General features: G+C 42.5%; 1 protein-coding gene and 2 non-coding genes across 8 annotated transcripts in view; 2 read left to right on the top strand and 1 right to left on the bottom strand.

Moving 5' to 3' along the window:
- The window catches only part of Clasp1 (cytoplasmic linker associated protein 1), a 273,785-nt gene that overhangs the window by 167,537 nt on the left and 80,017 nt on the right, over positions 1-26,231 (bottom strand). For all 6 annotated transcript variants that reach the window (XM_070021888.1, XM_070021887.1, XM_070021886.1 and 3 more), the window contains exon 3: positions 384-462. In XM_070021888.1, the coding sequence (XP_069877989.1) occupies positions 384-462 (79 nt within the window). The remainder of the gene's footprint in view (positions 1-383; positions 463-26,231) is intronic.
- Positions 986-1,111, top strand: LOC138826655 (U4atac minor spliceosomal RNA). Its single transcript, XR_011371791.1, has one exon. It is a non-coding gene; the product is annotated as a U4atac minor spliceosomal RNA (small nuclear RNA).
- On the top strand, positions 3,343-3,533 carry LOC138826651 (U2 spliceosomal RNA). Its single transcript, XR_011371787.1, has one exon. It is a non-coding gene; the product is annotated as a U2 spliceosomal RNA (small nuclear RNA).

Here is a 26,231-nt window from a genome sequence, read left to right on the forward strand (position 1 = left end):
CTCTTTTTTCCCCCCTGACATATTGTTTTCCTTAAAATAATAAGGAGGGTATTCTCAGCATGCTTGTAGCAGTGACATCTGCTATCGAGGAGAAAATACTCGTGTCAACAACCATCATCTCAATTTTTTTTTTACAGGACTTCTCAAAGAAAATTGCCAAGCAATAAGGAAGGGTTTGGGTCATTCATGACTCACTACTAAAAGCTGAAGGCTGATTTTCTGTATAAGACAAATAGGTAGCATTGGAACACAGTTCCACCTTAAAGGTTGGAAGAAAGCAGTAGTGACCAGCAGGCAGGCTACAGCCCAGGGCTTGGGGGGGGGGGGGGGGGAGCAGAGGGGAGGCGGCCAGGCTGAGGGCAGGCAGTCTACACACCGCTCACCTGTGCCTATCTGCGCTTTGAATCGATCTTGCAGCCGGGTCACCAGGGCCGACAGGATGTCCATGCCCAGCAGAACCACCTGCAACGGAAAACACCGGAGGCGCATTAGGTACAGCCCGGGGCCGCGGTCGCCCACACGCGAGGGGGAGGAGGAGGACAGCCCGCATGTCTGGCCTTTTTAGACTAAACTGAGGAGCAAGCAGAAGGGCGATTTGCACCAACAGAATAGTTTACAGTTTTAATGGAAAGCATTCGGTGCGATGGGAGGAGATGAAAAGGGGCCACGGTGCAGCCCAATCCCTAGCGTGCCAGCCAATACAAGAGCGCGGCTTAGATCCGCCACCCGTCGGCCACGCCCCGGTGAGGGACGTATGCAAATTTTACTGCAGGCGGCGCGCGGTCTTCTGGGTAACACCAAGCCACCGTAACTAGGCTCCCTAGGGTCTCAAGGGAGATAAAAGACTTAGGTGGTTAGCGTCAAGAACAGAGATCGCTGAAGATACTAGCTACCCAGCAGGTTAGGATGGGACCTAGGAATTAGTCGCCACAACCTAACATAGCATTGGCGCTACTTGCTTGCAGCGCACGCATGCTCGTCCGCAACCATCCTTTTCTTGGGGTTGCGCTACTGTCCGATGAGCGTTTAGCGAGGGCAGTACTGCTAACACCTAAACAACACGTTCGCATCAGCTAAAGCTTTGCTTTATCTTGGTGCAATTTTTGGAAAAAAGAAAATCCTCTTTTTCCCCGCCTAGCGAGTTTTAAGAGCAGTAATCTTGTGTCTGTTATTTCTCCCGCAGTACTCTGCTTGTCCAGGTGGGGGCGCAGAAAACACAGCAAGTAAGCTGTTGGTCAGGCTTCATAACCAAACCCCCCTTTCTTCTTCTACATAACCACATACCAACTCGACCATAAAGAAATGTGTGAACAGAGGCAGTTAAAGCTTACAGGCCCTGGACTCCTGCTTTTGTAGGAAATAAGCCCACTGCTTCCAAATCCATTCAAACTTCTTCAGGGCGGTACAAGGCAGTGCCTTTACTTGGTAATAGTACTAGAAAAAATAACTTTTCACTTCTTTAAAATAGAGATTTTTAAGCCGTTTTTTTAGAAAAATTCTTCTATGGTTTTTTAAATGATTTTACCTTCGAACTAAAGAGCATTTAGTGCTCGACTTCCAAGTGTACAGTATGGAAAAAGGAGGAGTGATTCTGCAGCGGAGAAACCTGACAAACGGCCAGATGACCAAGGTCAGCACGGTCAATCACAATCACACTAGTGATGGATGCTTCATAGACTGGAATTGCCAAAGGCACCTGGTATGCTCGAAATAAAAAACTTTAAATCCTGAGGCTTGAACTCCGAGTCTGGGCACTGTCACCGGGCTTTTGTACTCAGGACTAGTTCTTCTATCACTTAAGATATAGCTCCACTTCCAGCACTTTTGGTCGTTTACTTGGAGATAAGAGTCTCACAGACTTTACTGCCCCTGTTGGATTTGAACCTCGATCCTCAGATTTCAGCCAAATTGCTAAGATTACAGGCACAAGTCACTGGCACCTGGCAAAATAAACTTTTTTGATGGCAAGTGCTCTACCACTTATGCAATATCCCTAGACCTATATAAAGCTCTAAGATAGGCAAAACTAATCGACAGTAGTGTAAATTGGATAGCAGCTTGGTATGAAGAAAGATTGTCCGTAGAGGGCCTATCCGTGGGAATTACTGGAGTAAGAGAAACATCAGATATTCTCACTGGGTGATGATCACATAAGTATATATACCCAGCCAAATTATATATTAAGAGCCATATATTAACTAACTGTATGTACATTTTTGTTTCAATTTAAAAAATTAAGGTACTTTACTCCAAAGCCCATATGCTATATAATAATAATAAGAGAAACCCCAATAGACGGCACCTACAAAATACCTGACCTGCAAACTGTCAAAGTCAAAAACAAGGATGGCTAGAAATTATCACAGCTAAGAGGCACTAATGAATGAAGACATAACAACTAGATACAATGTGGTATCCTGGATAGAATTTGGAGCTCAGAAATATGACCATTTTCCTCACGTAAAAACTTAGGAACCAATGTATGAACTGTCATTAATAACTTAGTTATGCTGGCTCATTAAGTGTAAACCAACAGGCCAACCTCGTGTTAGGTTAATAACAGAGAACTTGATGAAGATCATCTGGAAGGGCTCTGTTCTGTCTTGCTATGGGTGACACCCACCGGCAGCAGCAAGCTCTCGAGCATCCCAAAAGACACATGGGTTATGCTCTGAATGAACTGACTCAGACTCAAGAAAGAGAAGACTGCCATGTGGAGGGAAGCATGCCATCAGCCAGGGCACACAGGACAGCATGGGGAGTGGACCAGGGGAGCAACAGGTGGTCCTCAAAAGAAACAGGTGACCAAAGACAGTGGGGAGCTAGTGAACAGTCGTCAGGGACCTGGGGCTTTTAGCCAGGACATGTGGCCACCGCAGTCAGCTGCCCTAGAAGGAGGGAACAGGGCAAGAAGGTCAGGTTACCATGGCACACACAGCCATTTGTTTTCACTGCGCCCATAACTCTGCCTGAGCCTTGAGTACCTCCTCCCACATGGTCTCTAATTACCTGTGCTTATGTTTAAGTCCTTAAAGCTGAGGGGCACGGGGTCTTCACGCTAGAAGTGAAGCTGTAACTCACATGCCAGAGGATCAGCCTTAAGCAAAAAAAAACTAAGGGTTGGGAAGTGGCGCTGTAGCTCAAGTGGTAGAGCGCTTGCCTTGAGCTGAAGAGCTGAGGGACAGCACCCAGGCCCAGAGTTCAAGCACCACGACCGACCAAAAAAAAAAAAAAAAAAAAAAAAGGGTCAGCATCCAGGGCCTGAGTTCAATTATCAGTACTGGCACAAAAACAAACCACTACCACCACCCCTAAGTTTCTTCTATACCTAAGATGATGACCATTGCTTCTCAGCCTTTTGGCTCAGATCAAGTGTAGTATCTGTTCTTATCAGTTTAATATCTGATACGTCCTCCATCTGAGGACAATATATTAAATGGATTTTTGGGCCTCGGAGATGGAATAGGAGCATGCTCCTTCCACTCCACGCATTGACCCAGTAGAAGATGACGTCTCAGGGAAGGGCCAGCAGTAAGGCCCCTTTTGCACTAGGTCATATATCCACTAGGAAGGATGCTGATGTTCACGTTTGATGACCTGGCTCATCTAGGAGGATGAATGTGAGAATGAAAACCTCTCCCAGGCTGGTAGAGAAGAAACCCCTAGAACTTGGGCTAGACACCCACATATCTATACCTCAGCACCTAGGTGACCCAGAAATGCCCTAATTCCTCACATCCAATTAAGATGATCTTGGACCATGTATGGCCTGACGCCCTACAAGATTAAAACCTAGGTCAGTTCTGGCTGGGGAAAATACTACCCTAGCCTAGTCCTCTACTTATTTCTGTGAACAGTTTTTCAAAGATAGTATGCAAATCGTGACCAAAGGTAACGGAACACAGGGCAACATAATTAAGAACTAACAGAAACAAAGGCTCACCTGAACTCTGAGTGTAAGAATAAGACAACAATTCTCAAGGTGTCTAAGAAGATAAAACACATGAGTTTGGAAAACTATACAGACCTGGGCGGCTGGGGGGGGGGGGGAGGGGTGAGCAGGGATTGTGGAGGATATGGGTACTAAGGCTTGAACTCAGGCTTCAGCACTTGTCCCTTAGCTTTTTCTCTAAAGGCTGGGATTTTACCTCTTGAACCACACACCCACTTCCAGCTTTTTGAAGGCTAATTAAAGGTAGAATCTCATGAACTTTCCTGCCTGATCTGGTTTTGAACTTCAATCCTCAGCCTCCTAAGTACTAGAAGTATAGGCATGGTACCAAGTTACACAGACTCTTTTAAAGAACCATATTATACAACAGATAAAATTAAGTACATAGGCTGAGCTCTGGTGGCTCATGCCTATAATCCTAGCCACTCAGGTGGCTGAGCCGAGGGTGACAGTTCAAAGCTAGCCCAGGAAGGAAAGTCTGTGAGACTCTAGTCTCCACCAAAACTACCACAAAAAAAAAAAAAAAAAACCAGAAGTGGAGTTGTGTCAAGTGGTAGAGAACTAGCCTTGAGCAAAAGAAGCTCAGGGACAGCACCCAGGCTCCAAGTTCAAGCCCTAAGACTGGCACCAAAAAAACAAAAAACAAAATTAAGTACCTAATGCGCCAGGCTTTGTTTAAAGTGCAATGGATACAGATGAAGAGAACATGAAGCAGAAAAGTCCACAAAGATCCACAATAAAGCACAGTGAGGCAGAGATGGGAAGTTTAAGAGAGTAGGTAAAAGAAGGGACAGAAACAAAACAACGTAAGACTAAAATGGAGCTGATTGCTGGTGTGGCTCACTGTAATCCCACTCAGGAAGATGAGATCTGAGGATCACGGTTCAAAGCCAGACCAGGTAGGAAAGTCTGTGAGATTCTTACTTCCAATTAACCAGCAGAAAACCAGAAGTGGTACTATGGCTCAAGTGGCAGAGTGCTAGCCTTGAGTGAAAAAGCTCAAAGACAATGCCCCAGGCCCTGAGTTCAAGCCCACTGACTGACAAAAAAAAAGACTAAATGGAATTGAAAAAGAAGTTAGAGACAAGTAAAAAGTAACAGCTGGCCCTCTTTAACATGACTATTTAAAAAAAAAAAAAAGAAGGGGCTGGGAAGGTGGCTCAGTGGTAGAGCACTTGCCTTGCATGCATGAGGCCCTGGGTTCGATTCCTCAGCACCAAATAAGCAAAAAGAAAAAAGGCGGAAGTGGCATTGTGGCTCAAGTGGTAGAACGCTAGCCTTGAGCTGAAGAGCTGAGGGACAGCGCCCAGGCCCAGAGTTCAGGCCCCGAGTTCAGGCCCCACGACAGAAAGAAAGAAGGAAAGAAGGAAAGAACATGTGGCAATAAAAGTGTACTGGGAACCTGTGCGGACTACTAGAAGTATAGAATGGGATCACTGGGAAATATGATAGCTCCTCAAAGCTCAAGCATGTGACCATAGGATCGAGAAATTCCATTTCTGGGCATTTATTCAAAGTGGAGAAGGCCAGGTCTTAGCGGACGTTTGGGCACTAATGTTCCTAGCCCCATTCGCTGTAACACCTACAAGTGAACAACCCCAGTGTGTACCAACATTACAATGCAGCATCATTTGGTCTTTCAAATAAAAAAAAACAAGTTCTTGTGCAACAGACACATTATCTACATTTCATTTTCTGCTAGTTTACTTATCCAGTCACCTGTGATAAAAGTTCCATAAATAAAGAATACATTTTATGTTGTTCACTTTTCTGAACAGGATAATAAACTGTCACACCATCTGCTTAGTCCCACGCAGGACAAGAATCATACCTTTGGAATAGAGGCTGCATATAATACCCACCAGTTAGGTACTCAAAAGCAATCTCAGTGACCTGCACTGAGAAATGTACTTTGAGATGTCCCCAAAGCATGAGTGACGGCGGCGCTTTGGACATGTGAATAGAGCTGTAAAGCTCAAGAGTGAAAGTCCCAGACTTACTAAAGAAAAACGTCATGGGTTGAGGCTGCTAAGTTCTATTGGACAGTAAGACATTGCGAGGAACAATTTTCACATAATTTTCATTACAGGTATTGTTATCATTGTTACTAATTATTTCTTATTGTGCCTAACTTATCACAGTTACTGTGCTCAAACTTCATCCTAGGTAGGAATGGGGGAGGGAAGATAGATGGAGGGATGGATAGATGGATGGATGGATGGATCCATAATATAAATAGGGTTCAGTCCTGTCTACCATTTCGGGAGTCCACGACGGGGGGGTGGTCTTGGAACAGCATATCTTCTTTGGGGGTTGGAAGAGTATATCTGCTATCTGCTATAACATCACAAGCCTTGAGAACGTTATGTTAAGTGAAATACATCACTCACAAAATAAGCAAATTCTGTCTGACTCCTCTACTCAGTGTGGTCAAATTTATAGAGATTGTATAATAGCAATGGCCAGGGCTGAAGAGGGAAAGAGATGGTATTCCAGGGGTGCAGAGTTTCAGATTTCTAAGATGTAAATATCCTTGAGTAGAGAGTGATAATGGTTGTACAACAAAGTGTTGGTCATGGGACTTCAATTCAGGGCTTGAGTACTGTCCTTGAGCTTTATTGTTCAAGGCTAGCATTCTACCAACTGAGCCACAGTGCCACTTCCGGTTTTCTAGTGGTTAATTGGAGAGAGTCACAGATTTTCCTGTCCTATATCTGACTTTGAATCGCAATCCTCAGATCTCAGCATCCTGAGTAGTTAGTTACACTATAACCTGACTTGAATTTTATGTCCTGTATATTTTACATCACATGAAATTTTGTCATATATACTTTATCACAAATTTTAAATGTTAATGGAGTTTCTTATTTGAGTGATAAGAAAATGTTCTAGAATTAGTACTGATGACTATACAACTCTGAATATACTACAAGCCTCTGTGAATATACTACAAAACTCACAAAACTCAAGAAAAACCTCTAAGCAAGTACAGTGAGTCACAGAACACCAGAGGAAAAGAAATCCCTACTGAGCTACACAAGATGCATCTTTTCAAAGGTCAAGATGAAGGTGAGCACCACCAAAGAAAAAGTGAAGGAAGCAGTATCTCATCACTAGCCTCCAAAATACATGCTCCAGAAAGAAAGGGAAATGATTTCCTTACAAACAACACTGTAAGAAGCCAGATACCAATGACTTATGCCTATAATCCTAGCTGCTGGGGAGGCTGAGATCTGAGATCAAGGTTAGAAGCCAGTCTGGGCAAACAGTCTGTGAATCTCCAATTAACCATGAAAAAGCTCAAAGTGGAGGTATGGCTCAAGTGGTAGAGTACTAGCCTTGAGTGAAAAAGCTCAAAGTACAGCAGCTCTGATATCAGGTACCAGTACTGACACCAAAAAAATAACAATAACAACAAAAATCACACATTTTTAAGAACATGTGAAAAAGGAATGAAGAATAACAAAAAGGTGAGTCTGAAGAATATTGGTTCTATAAAATAAATGTTTCTTGCAAGAAATCAAATTGTAACAATAAACTGGACAATAAAACATATATACTAGAGTGGCGGTCACAACAAACAGTGCTGTATGGGAAAATTAGAAATTTAGCTTATAGAAGAAAAGGCTGAAAACAAGTAAAAGCTGGGCACTGGTGGCTCACACCTGTAATCTTAGCTACTCAGGAGACAGATCTGAGGATCATAGTTTGAAGCCAGCCCATGACTCTTATCTCTAATTAAACAACAAAAAGCCAGAAATGGAGCAGTGGCTCAACTGGTACAGCACTAGCCTTGAACAAAAATAAAATAAGGCCCTGAATTTAAGCCCTAGGACTAGCACATAGATAGATAGATAGATAGATAGATAGATAGATAGATAGATAGATAGATAGATAGATAGATAGATAGATAGATAGATAATTTTAAAAATTCATACTCTCGTATTTTAAGAATTCTTTAAAATTAAATAATCTCATCATATTCTAACATACAGAATATATTACCCATATTTGCAAATACAGAAAATAGATCAAGAACATTAAGAGACTTAGCAAAGGTCATAAAGTTTGGACATTAACCAAACTACAAATGGTCCTGATCCTCCTGACTACGTCATGGCTATTTTCAGGAGAGTACAATCACAATACTCTGAAGCTCTATGTTTTCTGTCTTTTCATCTCTCTGAAGCTAAAGACCTTGAGCAAGTCAGAAAACACACTACTTTTTGTCAACATCTGATAACCTGTCAAGTTGCCTGAACTCTGAATCCTCTAGAGTCTTATAGTGATCCTCTATAGTCTTATAGAGTCTTATAGTGATCCTCTTATAGAGTCTTATAGATGCCTTAAGGGCATCTGACCATGTAAAATAGTATTTATCTAAGTGAACTCCAAAGAATTGAAAGGAGGTTTTTACTTTGTTGCAAAATAAATAAATAATGGGTCTGGGAAAAGCCCATGGACTAAAAGTAGCTTTGGGGATGAGGGGTGAGGGTTGCTCACCTCCATTACCCACTGGCCCACCATGAATCTCTAAGCTACAAAAGCTTTAGCTAGTACTATGTCCACCTTACAGACAGAGCAGAGCCCATGTGAGAGTTAACAAAGTGTTAAGAACATGCCTAAGCACAACAAATCAAAGAAAGGTTGGACAAATGGGATTGTATAAGGTTGCAGAGCTTCTGCAGAGCAAATGACATAGCTAGCAAGATCAATAGAAAGCCCACCGATTGGGAGAAGATCTTTACTAGCCATACAACGGACAAGGGTCTCATATCTAAAATATACTTGGAACTCAAAAAATTAAACCACCCAACAACAAATCCTCAAAGAAACAACTGCCCAATAAATAAGTGGGCGAAAGACTTAAAGAGAAGCTTCTCTGAAGAAGAAAGAAGGATGGCCAATAGACACATGAAGAAATGTTCAACATCCCTAGCCATAAAAGAAATGCAAATCAAAACAACATTGAGATATCACCTCACTCCAGTTAGAACAGCAAAAATCAAGAACTCTAACAACAACAGATGCTGGAGGGGATGTGGACAGAAGGAAGCCGTACTGCGTTGTTGGTGGGAATGTAAACTTGTTCAACCACTTTGGAAAGCAGTATGGAGGTTCCTCAAAAGACTCCACCTACAGCTCCCCTATGACCCAGCAATCCCACTTTTGGGCATTTACCCAAATGTTTACAAACAAGACCACACTAAAGCTACCAGCACAACTATGTTTATTGCAGCATTATTTACCATAGCTAAGATATGGAACCAACCCAGATGCCCCTCAGTAGATGAATGGATCAAGAAAATGTGGTATATATACACAATGGAATTCTATGCCTCCATCAGAAAGAATGACATTTCCCCATTTGTTAGGAAATGGAAAGGTTTGGAAAAAATTATATTAAGTGAAGTAAGCCAGGCCCAAAGAAACATAGGTCCCATGGTTTCCCTTATTTGCAATATCTAGTATAGGTATGAGTCAGGCGGAAAAGGTCAGATAATGTGATGTTAGGAAAATGAACCCTTAAATATGTATTTTAATGTTTTCGTTTCTTTCATGCATGTGTTTCTAACGCATTTATAAGATTATTTCTTTGTTGCTTTGTATGTCCCTCCCCCACAGTGTAACCCCCGCTTTCACTATATTTGATGTCAGTATAACATGCGGAGGAGATGGGGACAAACAAGTCATTTAAGGATTCAGGTGGACCTGTTGCAACAATGAGAAGTACAAAATGTCATGTCAAAACCAGCTTTACAATGTCGGTGTGGGGGGGGAGGGGGGTATGATTGAGTGGGGGGGAGGGGGGTGGCTGGGAAGGGAGGTGAAGGGTAAACAAAGGAGGAGGCTGCAATGCTTGGTAAGAAATGTATGCATTATCCTGCACATGTAATTGTAACCCCTCTGTACAGTATGTTCTCAAATAAAATAAAATAAAATTTTAAATTAAAAAAAAAGAACATGCCTAGCAGTAGTAGAATATGATAAGATACATGAAATAGATTTGGTACCACAATGTGTATAAACTAAAGAGAAACACTAATGAAAAAAAAATGCCCGACATACAGTAGGCAAACAAGAAGTATCTATTCCCTTCTATACAAAAGCAGCACCATAATACTATGGTGCTTAATATGGTTTAAGAATATAAGTAAAAAAGCAAGGAGGAGGCATGAAATCCAGAACAGAAAATAAAGCTGTCTAAAACTGTGCCACTCAATGATAATCTTATTTTGTTAATTGTTCCATATGACATGTCATACACATACACATGTATCTTTCGCTTAATGTGCTATGGATATCTTCCCAAATCAATATGGATATCTTCCCAAGTAGATCTATATCTACTGTCAGTAGCTGTTACTGTAATTACTGAACTAATCTCTAAACCCAACAGTTAGGTCTGTTCAGAACTTTCCATTTATTTACATGCTTCCAGACATGGGCTGTTATTTCCCTAGGACCAGTGCTGAAAAGAACATTTGCTAGGTTAAAAAGAAAGCATCCTGAGCGGAGCATTGGTGGCTCATACCTGTAATCCTAGCTTATCAGGAGGTTGAGAGCTGAGGACTAAGATTGAAAGCCCATGAAATTATCTCCAATTAACTAGCAAAAGCAGGAAGGAGACCTGTGATTGAAGTGGTAGAGTACCAGCCTTCAGTGAAAACACTAAGGGACAGAGCCCAGGCCCAGAGTTTCAAACACTGGCACAAAAAAGAAAAGGGAAAGAAAAATGGAAATGGAAGAGAATATTTTTTATGCTGTAATCTTTATTGTAGAGTCATTTATTATTTTTTCTTTCAGTTCTTTATTATTATTATTATTGTTAAAATACCATACAGAGGGGCTACAATTACATGGGCAAGAGAGTGAGTACATTTCTTATCAAGCATTGTTGCCTCCTCCTTTGTTTACCCTTCCCATACCCCCTTCCCCTCTCCACTCCTCCACCCCCACAATGCCCCTACCACCACCACCACCACCATCACCACCCCGCCACCAGGCCAAAGTTGTAAAGTTCGTTTTTTGACATAACGTCTTGTACATTTCACTGTTGTAATAGGTCCACCTGTAACCCTATTTAAACAGTTTGTTTTTTCCCTTCCCCTCCACAAATTATATCAACATCAAACACAGTGAAAGCAGGACTTATACCCTGGGGGAGGTACATACAAAGCAACAAAGAAATCATCTTATAAATATGTTGGAAACAATCGCAAGAAAGAAAAAAACATTTGAATACTTATCTTGGGGTTCATTTCGCTTAACATCAACTTATCTGACAGTTTGTCTCAGACATATACTAGTTATTGCAAATAAGGGAAACCATCGGACCTATATTTCTTTGGGCCTGGCTTATTTCACTTAATATAATTTGTTCCATGTCTTTCCATTTCCTAACAAATGGGGCAATGTCATTCTTTCTGATGGAGGCACAGAATTCCATTGTATATATATACCAAATTTTCTTGATCCACTCATTTACTGAGGGGCATCTGGGTTGGTTCCATATCTTAGCTATGGTAAATAATGCTGCAATAAACACAGTTGTGCTGGTAGCTTTAGTATGGTCTTGTTTGTGATCCTTTGGGTAAATGCCCAAAAGTGGGATTGCTGGGTCATAGGGGAGCTCTATGTGGAGTCTTTTGAGGAATCTCCAAACTACTTTCCAAAGTGGTTGAACAAGTTTATACTCCCACTAACAATGCAGTAAGGTTCCCTTCTGTCCACATCCCCTTCAGCATCTGTTGTTTAATTAGAGTTCTTGATTATAGCCATTCTAACTGGGGTGAGGTAGTATCTCAATGTTGTTTTGATTTGCATTTCTTTTTTGGCTAGAGAGGTTGAGCATTTCTTCATTTGCCTATTGGTCATCCTTCTTTCCTCTTCAGAGAAGTTTCTCTTTAAGTCTTTAGCCCACTTATTTATTGGGCAGTTGTTTTTTGAGGATTTGTAGTTGGGGATTTAATTTTTTGAGTTCCAGGTATATTTTAGATATGAGACCCTTGTCCGTTGTATGGCTAGTGAAGATCTCCCAGTTTGTGGGCTTTCCATTGATCTTGCTAGCTATATCCTTTGCCATGCAGAAGCTCTGCAATTTCATGCAATCCCATTTGTCCAACCTTTCTTTGATTTGTTGTGTTTCTGGGTCTCTATTAAGAAAGAAATTTTATATATTCTATTTGCACTAGTTTTCACAAAATGCACAAGTTTTTTTAAAGCAGAGCAACCTGCTGCTGATTTCTGTACGCTGTTTTAGTTTAGCTTCAAAGACTGAATGCAGCCCTATTCAGCTGCAGCACTCTGCACTGCACTCACTTTTAACTCTAAGAATAAGAATCAATACAGATACAAAATAAAAGGTATGAAAAGTCGGTGACTTGGTGCACACACATGTCCAAGGGGAGAATTAGTCAGCACACTTGTCCTTCAAAGCCATCACTTTGGAAATCCCTAAATACTCATGCCAAAAATGATGTCCCTGGTTAGCCTACATTTCAAATTCCACTTCTGGAATGCCTTCAGAAATAGTTTATAAGCCATAAAAGTAAGGGTCTTAAGATATAAGTAGGTTACTTAAGATAACACTAGGTTACTGCGATTTGCTCCCCAAACACCAGGATTCAGCTGTTAGAAAGGCACTTGGGGCTGGCGCCCCAGCAAATACCTCTCTCCATACTTAGGGAAGGATAGGAAACTTAGGTTAGGATAGAGCAGGGCTACCTTCCAATAGTACAAAAGAACAACTCAGCAATGGCAGAAGCATTCCAAATTTATTCAATGTGGTGGCCACATGTGTTTACTCAGCCACTGAAACACAGTGTGAATGGAACACAGACTTTTCAGCTGATTTCATGTCACTCAATAACCACATTGGACAGCTAACTAGTTGCAAACTCACAACGGCAGGTAGAAATTAGACCAGCTACATCATGAGGACCATGAAACTTGGACATCTCATAAAGCTCTGGGCATTTTACACTTCTAGGTTTAAAATGTAACTTCTGGGTACTGATTGCTCATACCTGTAATCCTAGTTACTCAAGAAGGTAAGATCTCAGGATAACAGTTCAAAGCCAATCTGGGCAGAAAAGTCCATGAGACACTTATTTCCAATTAACTAGCAAAAATCCAGATGTAGAGGTAGATGGTTCAAGCAGCAGAGCACCAGCCTTGAGTGAAAAGGCAAAGCAAGCCCTAAGTTCAAGACCCAGTATTGGCATCAGAAAGAATTTTTTAAATGTAAATAAATTACAACTTTCTCCAGGGAGTTTAAATTACTGAAATGATCGCAGCTGATCATGGTAGGGCATGCCTGGAACACCAGCATCCAGGAGGCTAAGGCAGGAGGATCTGGAGTACCAGGCCAGCCTGGGTTATACAGCAAGACAATATAGCAGAACAATTTCAAAAGAACCAACTGTAGGCAAACTTTGCTACAGACCCTTAATTCTGTGACCTCTCCTGTCCATATATATTTCATAAGCAAGATGCTGGGCACCAATACATTCATAACTGTTGAAGGGGTTAACCAAAGACCCAAATTTTCTACTCTGGCTTTCAGCATTCTGTCCACTATGCTTCCAAGCTGCTCACAAGGATCACGGCTCTTCCTCAACCCTGGTCTCCCTTCATGTTTAGGCCAGATCCCAGCCCTTTTATGTGGCCTCCAGCCTCCTAATTCCAAGTCCCCTAGTTCAGCACACCTACTCACAGTGATTAGCACCTTCACATGTGGACTGCCCATCTCTCCAAAAAGATCACAAGCAGAGCAGTGAGTCACACCTACTGTCCATTTACTATGGAGTGAGAGGCAGGACAGCTTGTGTTGAGACAATCTAGGTAACAAAGCAAGACACTGTCTCAAAATTAAACACCACATGGAGGGATGAAGGGGGAGCAAATGCAATCATTATATTCAATGTATATTAGGTAAACATTGAACAATGAAATGAGAGCATTGATTTTTGGACCTCTTACTCTTTTTTCCAGAAGTTTTTCACTCATGGGCAAGATGCACCAAAAGCAGAATGTGGAGGGAAATAATCAAATCTGGGTTCAAATCACAGCACAGGCCCCTCAGGCAGTGTTGTGACTTTGGATAAATGAGTGCATATCCTGGACCATTTAAAATATTCTGTATGGGCTGGGAAGGTGGCTCAGTGGTAGGGTGTTTGCCTTGCATGCCTGAGGCCCTGGGTTCGATTCCTCAGCACCACATAAGCAAAAAGAAAAAAGCTGGAAGTGGCGCTGTGGCTCAAGTGGTAGAGCTCTAGCCTTAAGCTGAAGAGCTGAGGGACAGCGCCCAGGCCCAGAGTTCAGGCCCCACAACCTGACCCAAAAATAAATAAATAAAATTAAATAAAATATTCTGTATGGACTATAGGAAAATAATTTGTTTAATTAATTGAGAACTACTTAGTTTCTAACATTTAATAAATGTTTTAAATCTGTTTTAAAAAATAGAACTATGTAACTTGGGGGTAAGGATGGGGGGTCGCAATTGGTGAAGAGCACAGAAAAGGGTGACATTGACCAAGAAGCATTGTACTCATAACCTGACTTATGGAATTATAACTTCTTTGTACAACTACTTAATAATACCAATATAAATAAGCAAAATATCACAAACTTATTAAAGCAGAGCAGTTGCTTATACTGTTGTCACTTAGTAGCTGTAAGGTATCCATTATAGACCCCTGTAAATACTAAAACACCCTTAAGATGTTCAAGTCCCATTGGACCCTGAAGGCTCACATCTATAATCCAAGCTACTCAGGAGGCTGAGTTCTAAGAATCACTGTTCAAAGCCAGCCATGCAGGAACGTTTGTGAGACTTTTATCTCCAACTAGCCACCAAAAACAGAAAGCAAGAATTAGGGCTGTGGCCCAAGTGATAGAGCTCTAGACTTGAGAAGGAAGGAAGGAAGGAAGGAAGGAAGGAAGGAAGGAAGGAAGGAAGGAAGGAAGGAAGGGAGGGAGGGAGGAAGGGAGGGAGGGAGGGAGGGAGGGAGGGAGGGAGGGAGGGAGGGAGGGAGGGAGGGAGGGAGGGAGGGAGGGAGGGAGAGACGGAAGGGCGGGGAGAGAGAGAAAGAGAGAGAGAGAGAGAGAGAGAGAGAGAGAGAGAGAGAGAGAGAGAGAGAGAGAGAGAGAGAGAGAAGGGAGAGCATCAGGCCCTGAGTTCAAGCCTCAGTACCAACACAAAAAAATAGACAGACATGTTCAAGTCTCTTATATAAATTGTAATGTTAGCATCCAGATGATGTAAATTCTATGTAAATAGTTGTTCACTGTATTGTTGAGGGAATAAGAAAAATCTGTACATGCTCAGCACAGATGTAATTTTTTCTGAACGTTTTCAAGTTTACCAAACCCTTAGGCAGGAAGAGCCAGTGTGTACCCTTCTCATCCCCGCCTACTTCCCCAGAGGTGGCGGGAGGGGGGAAGGAGGGTCAAGGCCATTCATTTTCCTCTACATCTCTGTTCTTTCTGTATCTTTTTAATCCTCACAATACTTGACACCAATACCCCATTGATATCCCTACAGTACATACAGATAAGGAAGTGAGTCCCAGGAAGATGAACTAATAATTGGGCAGGGACATTTGGCTCAAATAATACTCATTAATATGTTAAAGAACAGTATATTTGTAAAGACACAAAGCCAAATCCCTAGGATGTGTTTACTTATTACAGAGAACCATTTGCCCACAGGTTATGCTTCTGGCAAAGAGTATGTAACAGAAGCCATGCCAACAGTGTGCTCAAACTAATTTTGGGAACCAAACTATCTGTGAATTGACTCTGGTTCTAGCTCCCAGCCTTGCAATCTTCACTGAGGCACTGTTGAAGCTGATTTTTCTGAGTTCACATCAGGATGAGATGCTGCCCAAAATCCAGAATGACATTGTATTACTTCCCAAAAAAAAAATAAATAAATAAGTCTATAACCCTAGCTACTCAGGAGGCTGAGATCTGAGGATCACAGTTCAAAGCCATGAAAGGTAGGAAAGTCCATGAGACCCTTATCTCCAATTAACCACTCAGAAAGGCAGAAGTAGTGCTGTGGCTCAAATGGTAGAGCATTACTAGATTGCTACCTTGAGCAGAAGAAGCTCAGGGACAGCACCTAAGCTCTGAGGTTCAAGACCCAGGAACAGTAAAAAATAAATAATTACAAGGAAAAAATACTATCATTTTCTTGAAATGCTGAAATCTGAAAAAGTACAAAAATACCTATTCTTACTATACTCTAACACATGTGGTACACAGTTTAAAAGGGTCAAGTGTACATTCATTAATTCAAAATGTATTGAGAACTTATTAGAATTCCATGTACTTGGCCAAGTATCCTTCAAACAGGAGACTAAGATAAATATAAGATACACAAGGAGTTTTCCTGGACTGTTTGTCAGTTGGTTGGTTTGTGACAAGGTCTTGATATTTATCCCAGACTAGCTTTGAACTCATTATGTAATTCAGGGTGGTACTGAACTGGAGATCCTCTTGCTTCAGCCTCCCAAGTGCTGGGATAATAGGTGTGCAATACCTTACACAACTATGTGCTTTTTCTGAAAGATCTGTGTAAGTACATAAACAAGTACACACACCAAAAAAATGGGAGATCTGGCGATCATAGAAACAGAGAGGCCAGCCCAAAACAGTATGGGTGAAAGCAAGAACCTAGATGATGGTAAAAGGTCTGCCCCAGCACAGAGAAGTGGAGACAAAGCAAAAGCAACTCAGGACCCTCCAACAGAAAGCAGAAGGCACAGCTTAGCAGAAGAGTACCACCTAGCAAGCACTAGAACCCTTAGTTCAAAACCCCAGTACTGCCATTAAAAGAAAAAAGAAACCTCCAATAGGGGAAGAATTTGGATTGATGAGCCAAGATCAAATCTCTGTATCTGTTTCCAAACAGGACTTGTTCTTTGCAAATGTTTTGTTTAAATCATGATCCCCACATATATGGTATATAACATGTGAGCACCATTATATATTACAGACTATGATAGACAATTTGCTCCAGGAAAGTTAGAATGAACTTGTGACTTTAAATGAGCATCATTATTCCACAATACTGTGAATTTCCGGAAATTATGTAATCACTTAATCACAATCAAAAAAAAAAAAAAAAGAACCTCAGGGAAGGGAGGGAGGGAGGGGATGGTAGGGGGAAAACAACGGAGGGGGTAACAATGTTCAAGAGGAAGTGTACTCATTACCTCACTCATGTAACTGTAACCCTCTGTATAGTATCTTTACAATAAAAAAAAAAAATCATGATCCCCCCCCAAAAGAAAAAATCTACACAGAACAGTTATCAGATTATGGCAATGGCGACTTGAGATTAATTCTGAAGGCTCATGATCCTAAACTCTTTCTTAGACCAACAATATGGAGGGGAAAAATAAATCTCAGAATTGAAATACTGTGGTAAAGTATTTTTGTTGCTTAAAAAGATGGAAAAACATTTATTCAATAGAACTTACAGAAGTTGTATGGAATAGCAGCTTCACAAATATCCTTCACAACAGAAGTAGTCTATTAGTATAAGATGTTTTACTCTGACACCTTAGGGAAACAGAAATAACTCAGAATATAATTTATAGTAGATCTCAAGCTTCCTTCCTTCTCACGTTCCACCTATCACATCTCCTGCTATTTATTACTTCTCTACACTTGAGACATGAGGCCTTACGTCAGGGTGTGCTCAGAAAAGGCAAAAACAAGAAATGGAAGGTAAAACTTCAGTTTCTTTGCAAACAACTTGGCTGCTGTTTAAAGTTAAACATCAATGTACCTCAACATGGCAATTTCATTCCTACATGTTGCCAGAGAAAGGAAAACTACATCAAAATGTACACAAATTAGTCATTTCTCACAATAGCTATGTTATTCACAGCAAAAAAAAGGCAGACATATTCTGAAGGCAAATATATAAACAAAGTGCGTATATCTATAATGAAATACCACTCAGCAATAAAGATTAAACAAAATGATTAAAAAATATGCTATAACACAGAGGAACTTTTTTCAAAGTATGATGGTAAGTGAAAAAAAATCAGATACTGCCAGATGCTGGTGCTCATGCCCTTAATCCTAACTACTCAGGAGTCTGAGATCTGAAGATCACGGTTCGAAGCCAGCCCAGGCAGAAATGTCCCCATGAGGCTCCATCTCCAAAAAAGTAGTCCCAAAAGCCGGAAGTGGTACTGTGGCTCAAGTGGTAGAGCACTAGCCTTGAGCACAGAGAGGGACAGCACCCAAGCCCTGAGTTCAAGCCCCAGGACCAAGGGGGAAGAAAAATCAGATATTATATGATCCAACTTAGAAGAATTCAGAAAAGCAAATCCATAGAAACAGAAAATAGTCAAATGACTAACCGCCTTGGACTGGGAATGAGACAGTAGAGGAACCACTTGGAGGTGATGGAGAAAAGTTCTAACACTGGATTATGATAGTAATTGCACAAATCTCTAAACTGAACTAAAAGTAATTGGACTGTATACTGAGCTATATTTTATGTAATTTATACCTCAAAACTATATTTAAGCCAGGCTATGCCTCTAGTCCTACTCAAGAAGTAAGATTTGAGGATTGAGGTTTTAAGCCAACCCAGGCCAAGAAGTCCATGAGACTCATTTCCAATGAATCATCAGCAAAAGCCTGGAAATGGAGGTATGGCTCAAGTAGAGCCTGCTAGAGCACCAGCCTTGAGCAAAGAATGCCAGTTTTAGGTCCAGTACTGGTGCATATGCATGCGCACACATGCACACACAGAGAACGCCTGATGGTTATTCATTTATAAATCAACCTATAGTTGTGCAAATCTATAGTGAAATTATAAAAATGCATGCAAATTAGAATAACTTCAAAGAATAAGATCAGAAGTACTAATATAACATTCGTACTGCAGCCCCAGCACAGAATCAGTGACTGCTGAAAGTAGCATCTAAACTGTTCCCCTTTCCAAACAGGAAAGGTGACAACGCAAGGGTTAGAGGCATTAAGTGACAAATTCCCAAGGCCCTCAGGTTTCAAACTGAAAGGTTTTAGAGTTCCAGACTCTCTCAGAATGTTACTAAGAATGTTTCAGAAAAACCTTATAAACTGAAGCTTTCAACCTGGCGTGGTCACCTTAAGAATATTTTAAGAAAAATCAATCCACTGAACTTCAGGTATCAGCAAATTCAGGTTCATTGCAGACAGTATCTAGAAGCCATCTTTCCACTGAACTCCCAGGGAAAACTTTAAAAGCTGGGTCACTGTGACAAGGACGGCAAGTGTGGCCCACACATGCAAAGACAAATGAGCAGCATGCTCCATCTTTAGAAACCCAGCTGGTTAAAATAAAAGAGACAAGGACGACTTTTAGAAAGGATGCTATAAAAAACAAAACAAAACAGAATGCTCACATATGACTGGTGGGATTGTAAAACAATGTAGCCACTTTGGAAAAATAGTCCAGCAGTTTTTCAGTGTTAAAGACTGCCCTATGTCCTAGTGTCCCAGCCACTCAACCAAAAGAACTATAAACCCATATACCCAAAAGGGAACAAAATGCTCTTAGCAATATTGTAATGTGTGTGTGCACACATGCACTTTGAATTTACTGAACTCAAAGCTATGCTCTTGCTTAGATTTGTTGCTCACACTTGAGCCACACCTCCAGTCCAACATTTTACATGTTAATTGGAGATAAGAGTCCCTTGAACTTTTCTGCCTGGATTGGTTTTGAACCACAATCCTCCAAGTCTCAGCATCCTGAATAGCTGGGATTACAGGAGTGAGTCACAGTTGTCTGGCTTAAAATTTCAACATTTAAAACAAATAAACTCCATCTCCTAAAAGCTGCCTGGCCAGGAAGGAATAGAACACTGTCTCCTGTCTGTGTCTGCAAATTGGAGAAAGAACATATTTTCAGGAGCACCACTCTGCTAAAGGTCAAGTCCACCTGTAGAACAGGGTATACCAATACAGTACTAGGCATTCCAAGAAGCTTTTGGTACTATACAATGTAGTAACTTGAAGCTAGGTTATGTATATGTACAGACCCACCAATATTCTCTACTTTTGCATGTGTCAAAATTTTCATAATACAGAGTTAGAGAAAAATAGTAAAGGTGTCTTTTGTGTTTGATCGTCAGATATATCACTCTGTGATTACCTTGGAATCAGGATTAAGACTTGTCACTATCAGCCAGGTGCTGGTAGCTCAAGCCTGTAACCCTAGCTATCTTAAGAGGCTGAGATCTGATTATCAAATTTGAGACTCTTATCTCCAATTAACCAATAAAAAAGCCTGAAATGATGTAGTTCAAGTGGTAGACCACTTGAGCAGAAAAAGCCAAGAGCACCTGGCTCTGAGTTCAAGCCCCAGTGTGTGTACACACACACACACACACACACACACACACACACACACACACACACACACACACACACACACACACACACACACACACACACACACACACACACACACACACACACACACCCCAAAACTTGCGACTATTGCTTTAGGGAAAGAATCACTCCCCCTCACCATAAAAATTACATAAGTATACAGATCTCATACTACCACTATCAAAGGAAAACTCAAGAGACAAAACATATCAGTAGAATGTGTGTAAAGGATATTGCTAGTGTTATGTGTGTAAGTGTATGTGTGTATGTATATGTGTGTACATGTAAGTATATGTGAGAGACAGTGTGTGTGTGGTATGTATATGTTTTCAGAGAAGGAGTCTTACTATCAAACTTCTGGGCTCAAGTAATCCTCCTGACTTCACCTCCTGGGTAACTGGGAAAGTTGGCTTCAGCTATCACACCAGCTCTAAGAGCCCAGGCAATATGGTTCTCACCTGTAAATGCACCTACTAGGGAGGCAGAGATCAGGAGCAATCTCGGTTCACGGCTTAACCAAGGCAAAAAGTTAGTGAGACACCCACATCTCCACAAGTATCAGAACTACAAAATTCAAAGGTCAAGTTGTTTTCACTAGGAAATCACCAACTTACAAAAAAAGTGGCTCCAGTTAGCCCAGTGTTCTAATGTTCTTCACTTTATCCAGCATGAAAATTTTACCTCTGACTGTGGGGGGGGATTCGGTCCTAAGAATTACAACATAAATATGTTTTCCACTAATACTTGTGAAAGACATGCTGGCCTCTGGTCTGGACAGCAAGCCCCACAGAGCAGCAACCCTTTTGTCTCATGCTGCAAAGCAGGCAGGCAGCGGGCCTTAGTGCCTGGTGATGACCACCAGTTCTCCATGCTGAACAATGGTTTGCCAAAGGTATGAGTTCTTCATGCCAAAGGTATGGGCACAGGGCTGCCTGAGAGAAGTTGCTCAGCACAGCCTAATATAAGGTGGTCCTGAAATCTGCTTCTCCTCCCCACTATTTGTCTTATCCTTTGTCCCCTGTTCTGCCTTCCCTCATCTATCTAGTCATCCAGCAAAGAACAAAGAGTCGGGCACTGGTGGGTCACGTCTGTAATTCTAGCTACTCAGGAGACTAAGATCTGAGGAACATGACTCAAAGCCAGCCTGGGAAAGGAAAGTCCAGGAAAGTGTTATCTCCAGTTAACAGCCCAAAAGCCAGAAGTGGAGCTGTGGCTTAAGTAGTAGAGTGCTAGTCTTGAGCACAAAAACTCAGGGACAGTTCTCAGGCCCTGAGTTCAAGCCCTAGGACCAGCACAAAAGAAGGGAGTGTCAGATTCCCTCCATAGAACAGAAAGACTGAATGTGAACCCGCAGTTCAGGACATTTCCCCATCAACAGAATCGGGAAACTTTTCCATGTGAGAGCTATCCCAACTCTTCCATTATTTACTGGGGGATCAAACACAAGCCCAGGGGAGAAAAAACAAAAACAAAAAACAGGTAAATCACCAAACCTCCCCCAAGCTCAACTTTTGTCCTCTGGGTGGGGCAGGGGGCTGGGATGATAAGTCATTTAAAATGACAATCAGGCAGGCTGGCTCTCCTGCCTCTGCTTGATTTTGTTCTAGCAGAATCTAGAAATTCCCCATCTTCTCTTCATCTACACACTGAAGTGTTGTTGATAAAAATTTTCCCACCTTGTCTAACTCTGAAATGCTGTAATACACACACACACACACACACACACACACACACACACACACACACACACACACACACACACACAAATTTGTGAGTCACAAAGATGGCCAGGCCTAAAGGCAAGTCTGTCTAGCAAAGGGCAGGCAGAAGCTGCCATCCAACAAGAAGAGTAGAACATCCGGGAATGCCATGTATAAGGAACCTCTCACACAAAGCTCAGACTTCCCTCAGCAACTACCCAGCACAAGGCTGACAGAAGCCCAGGAAGAATGTGACAGACACTACAAAGCATATCTCTGCTCAACAAGCACAAGTTGGAGTCAGAGGACATCAGAAAGGAAATGTCAGTTCCTCTCTCTCTCTTACTGGGCATACAATCAAGTTACTCTTATCAATAAAGCTGCTTCTTAAAGAGGATGGAGGGAAGTGACAGTGAGGGGAAAATGCTAGGAAAAGAATAGAAGGTGATGGGGCTGGGAAGGTGGCTCAGTGGTAGAGCGCTTGCATTGCATGCCTGAGGCCCTGGGTTCGATTCCTCAGCACCACATAAGCAAAATGAAAAAAGCCGGAAGTGGTGCTGTGGCTCAAGTGGTAGAGTGCTAGCCTTGAGCTGAAGAGCTGAGAGACAACGCCCAGGCCCAGAGTTCAGACCCCCACGACCGGACCCCCCCCCCAAAAAAAAAGAATAGAAGTGAGAGGAGAGAGAAAGGGAAAAAAGGAAAGCAATGAGATTCGGTCAAAGAAAGAAAAGGAAGAATGAACTGGAAGAAGTGGCAAAAATCTCATGAGGGTTGAGCCCCTCCACTTCCATTCCCAAAGCTCATTCATACTTTCAAACACACAATGAATAGTAGTCTTGCCAACATTTGAAAATTATGCATGCCTACACTCTTGATGAATTCTCTTGAAAAAAATAAGCCAACTTGTTCTCTCACAGAAAGCTTAAAAGGGCAGGAGAGAGAAATCAACATGACTTTGCTGCTCCAATTGCTTCTATTTTCCAACCTTCAGAAAGACAAAAAGGCCCTACAAATTGGATAAAGTCTCACTAAATCCACCTTCTCTATTACTACCTCCTACTCCTATTTAATCATGATTTCAAACTTCAGAAGTAGTGGCGCTGTAGCTCAAGTGGTAGAGCGCTCGCCTTGAGCTGAAGAGCTGAGGGACAGTGCCCAGGCCCAGAGTTCAAGCCCCACGACCGACAAAAAAAAAAAAGAGTACATTTGGGGGAGGGGGGAGGCGGGGAAGGGAAGTGAAGGGTAAACAAAGGAGGAGGCTGCAATGCTTGGTAAGAAATGTATGCATTATCCTGCCCATGTAATTGTAGCCCCTCTGTACAGTATGTTCTCAAATAAAATACAATTTAAAAAAAAAAAAAAAACTTCAGAAGTAAGAGGAGAAATAAAAATTGAATGAGAGATTTTTTAAAAGGTAAAGTTCACAAAGAGAATTATTTCTAATGAAAATTAACTACTTAGCCAAAGGTAATAATATCAAGTTTAGAGCTAAAAGAGTAGCTCATGTGGTAAAGTGCCTAACTAGCAAGTATGAGATCCTGAGTTCAAATCCCAATACAACTACGGATTGTCCCAACCAGGGCTGCCTGTTACACCCTCTGGCAGCACTACTGCCACCCAGTGCAGCAGCTGTGTCCATCACCAGAGCTGAGCTATGCTTCATTTACAATAAAAACAAAACAAGCACAAAAAACCTTCTCTAAGTGAGCTCTGAAATGAACTTCCTCCATATGCTGTCAACCAAAGCTCTGCCCTGAAGCCACTTCCCCACTGAACTTGCTGTGACCTTCCATGTTCATCCTTTCTTTGGCTGGGAAAGGCCGTTGGAACTCTGCAAGCTGCAGGGACAGCTGCTACACACACTGTGAGCCCACAGACTTACTATAGGAGACTGCTCCAACTTTGAACAGTGTCTGGCAGAGTGACTCAAATCAAAGATCACCAGGCATGACCAGCAGATATGCACAATCAGCCTCCGGGCCCACAGCAATATGGAGAAGAGTCAGAATACACAGCACGGGGAGGAAGATCCCAGACTGGTCCTGCGTCCTTTCCTAGACTAGGTTGATGAGCCATCCCTAGGAATGTACTAAACAAAAAGCCTAAGAATCTGTCTCTTTCTGAGGAGAAAAAGCACAATGAGGTATCCTCCAAGGACAAGGACCGAGACGAACACGCAGCAGGCAGGAGCTGGCATGCTTCCAGGACACAGCTCCACTCTGAGATTGACAGCTGAGGGTACTATTAATGGACCTCAGCACCCTCCTGTCTGCTTTCATCCAAGCTACCAAAAAGTTCTCATGAGACCAGTTCATAGGCTATGGCTCTGAAGCAATCCTCTCAAGTTATCCCACAGAGAGGGGGAGAGAGGGGCCACGCGGGGGGGGGGGGGGGGGGGAGGTAGAGGGGGGTGGGAGGGGGGCGGGTAAAGAAAGAAAGAAATGGAGAAGAAACCAGTGGGACCACAGCCAGGTTTCCAGGCACTTTGCATTTCTTGAGTACCATTTTCAAATCACACAATATGAACTTTCATTTTCATAAGTCCTGGAATTGCTTTATGAATAACAATTACTTGGTGCTATATTAAAATTTGTGTTGCCCTGTGCAGTCATCCTCAACATCCATGTGGATTCCCCCACACTCACACACACCATGGATACCCAAATTCACATATACTTCATTTGTTAATTTAAATCCCTGAATAAAATGGCAGTGTTGCCATATAACTTAAGTATCACATAATTTAAATCATCTTATGTTACTAAAATACCTAATGCTGAAAAGACCCCAGACTCCAGTATATGTTCACCCATTGAGCCCCCCATTGAGCCCTTTAAGGAAAACTGCTGCCCCTTCCCCTGCATACCTAAGAGAGCGAAGCAGGACACAGGCAAGTCATTACATACCCTAAAGCCAGGCATTCCTGAAAAATAGCCGACCCTCCCGTCCCTTCCTGTAAAACTTAGCTATAATGGCAGGGTAGGTCAGGAGGTAATAAATCACTTGTCAAAATTAGGGAACGAACAGTTTCGGTGCATGACGACCAGCACAGACTTGCCGGGGCAAGTACCGACACGTCAGCTTTCCCCCAACCCCACCTGCCCCATCTGGCCAGCTTAACCTGACCAATCCCCACCCTGAGCGTAATTTGAAATTAACCAATCAATATTCTGTAACCAAGCATCTCGCTTCTGTAACCTTGCTTCTGCTGTCCATAAAAAGAGGGTGCTTTCAAGCACTCGGCGCGCAAGTCTCCCGATAGACTTTGTCGCCCCGGGTACCCGTGTAACCGGTTCCCAGACACTCAACCCGAACCTTGTGGATCTCGAGGTTGAGTGCACCTGGGAGCCGAGGCATGCCCGAATAAACCTCTTGCTGTTTGCATCCGCACAAGTGGTCTCGTTGTTCCTTGGGGAAGGGTCTCTTCAGATCGAAGGGCACCCCACGCCGACGGGGGGTCTTTCATTCTGGGGGCTCGTCCGGGATAGAGACCCCCACCCAGGGACCACCGACCCATTTTCGGGAGGTAAGCTGGCCAGCGTCTGTGTATTGTCTGTGTATTGTCTGTGTGTTGCCTGTAAGCTGTCTGAAGTCTCGTGTGGCCAATTTCTGTGCGCTTGCGAATCTGGTGAGTTCGGCCGTTCTCGTCTGTATCAGGCGGACCCGTGGAGGAGCTGACGAGCTCGTACTCCCGACCGCGGTCCCCAGGAGACGTCCTGGGGGCTTCTGGGAGCCTGAAAAAGTGGCTCATCAGGGTGGCCTGAAATATTGGCCCGTCAGGGTGGCCTGAAATATTGGCCCGTCAGGGTGGCCTGAAATATTGGCCCGTCAGGGTGGCCTGAAATATTGGCCCGTCAGGGTGGCCTGAAATATTGGCCCGTCAGGGAGCCTGAAAAAGTGGCTCATCAGGGTGGCCTGAAAAAGTGGCCCATCTGGAACTCAGTCCTCTTTTAGACGCGTGATTTGCCTAGGAGACGAGAGATCCAGACTCTCAAAACAGTCTCCGCCTGGTTTTTGCCTTCGGCTGATTGTCGAAACCGCGCAGCGACAAAGTAACGTGACCAGTTATAATTGTAATGTTGTTTGTTGTAGAGTTTTGGTTGCTTGCATTGCTTCTGCCCTTGTGGTTTGTTTTTCTGTTGATCTGCTGTCTTTGCCTTCGCTGT

The sequence above is a fragment of the Dipodomys merriami genome, unplaced genomic scaffold, assembly GCF_024711535.1.
Source record: "Dipodomys merriami isolate MVZ:Mamm:240054 unplaced genomic scaffold, mDipMer1.0.p SCAF_146, whole genome shotgun sequence".
Classification (NCBI taxonomy): domain Eukaryota; kingdom Metazoa; phylum Chordata; class Mammalia; order Rodentia; family Heteromyidae; genus Dipodomys; species Dipodomys merriami.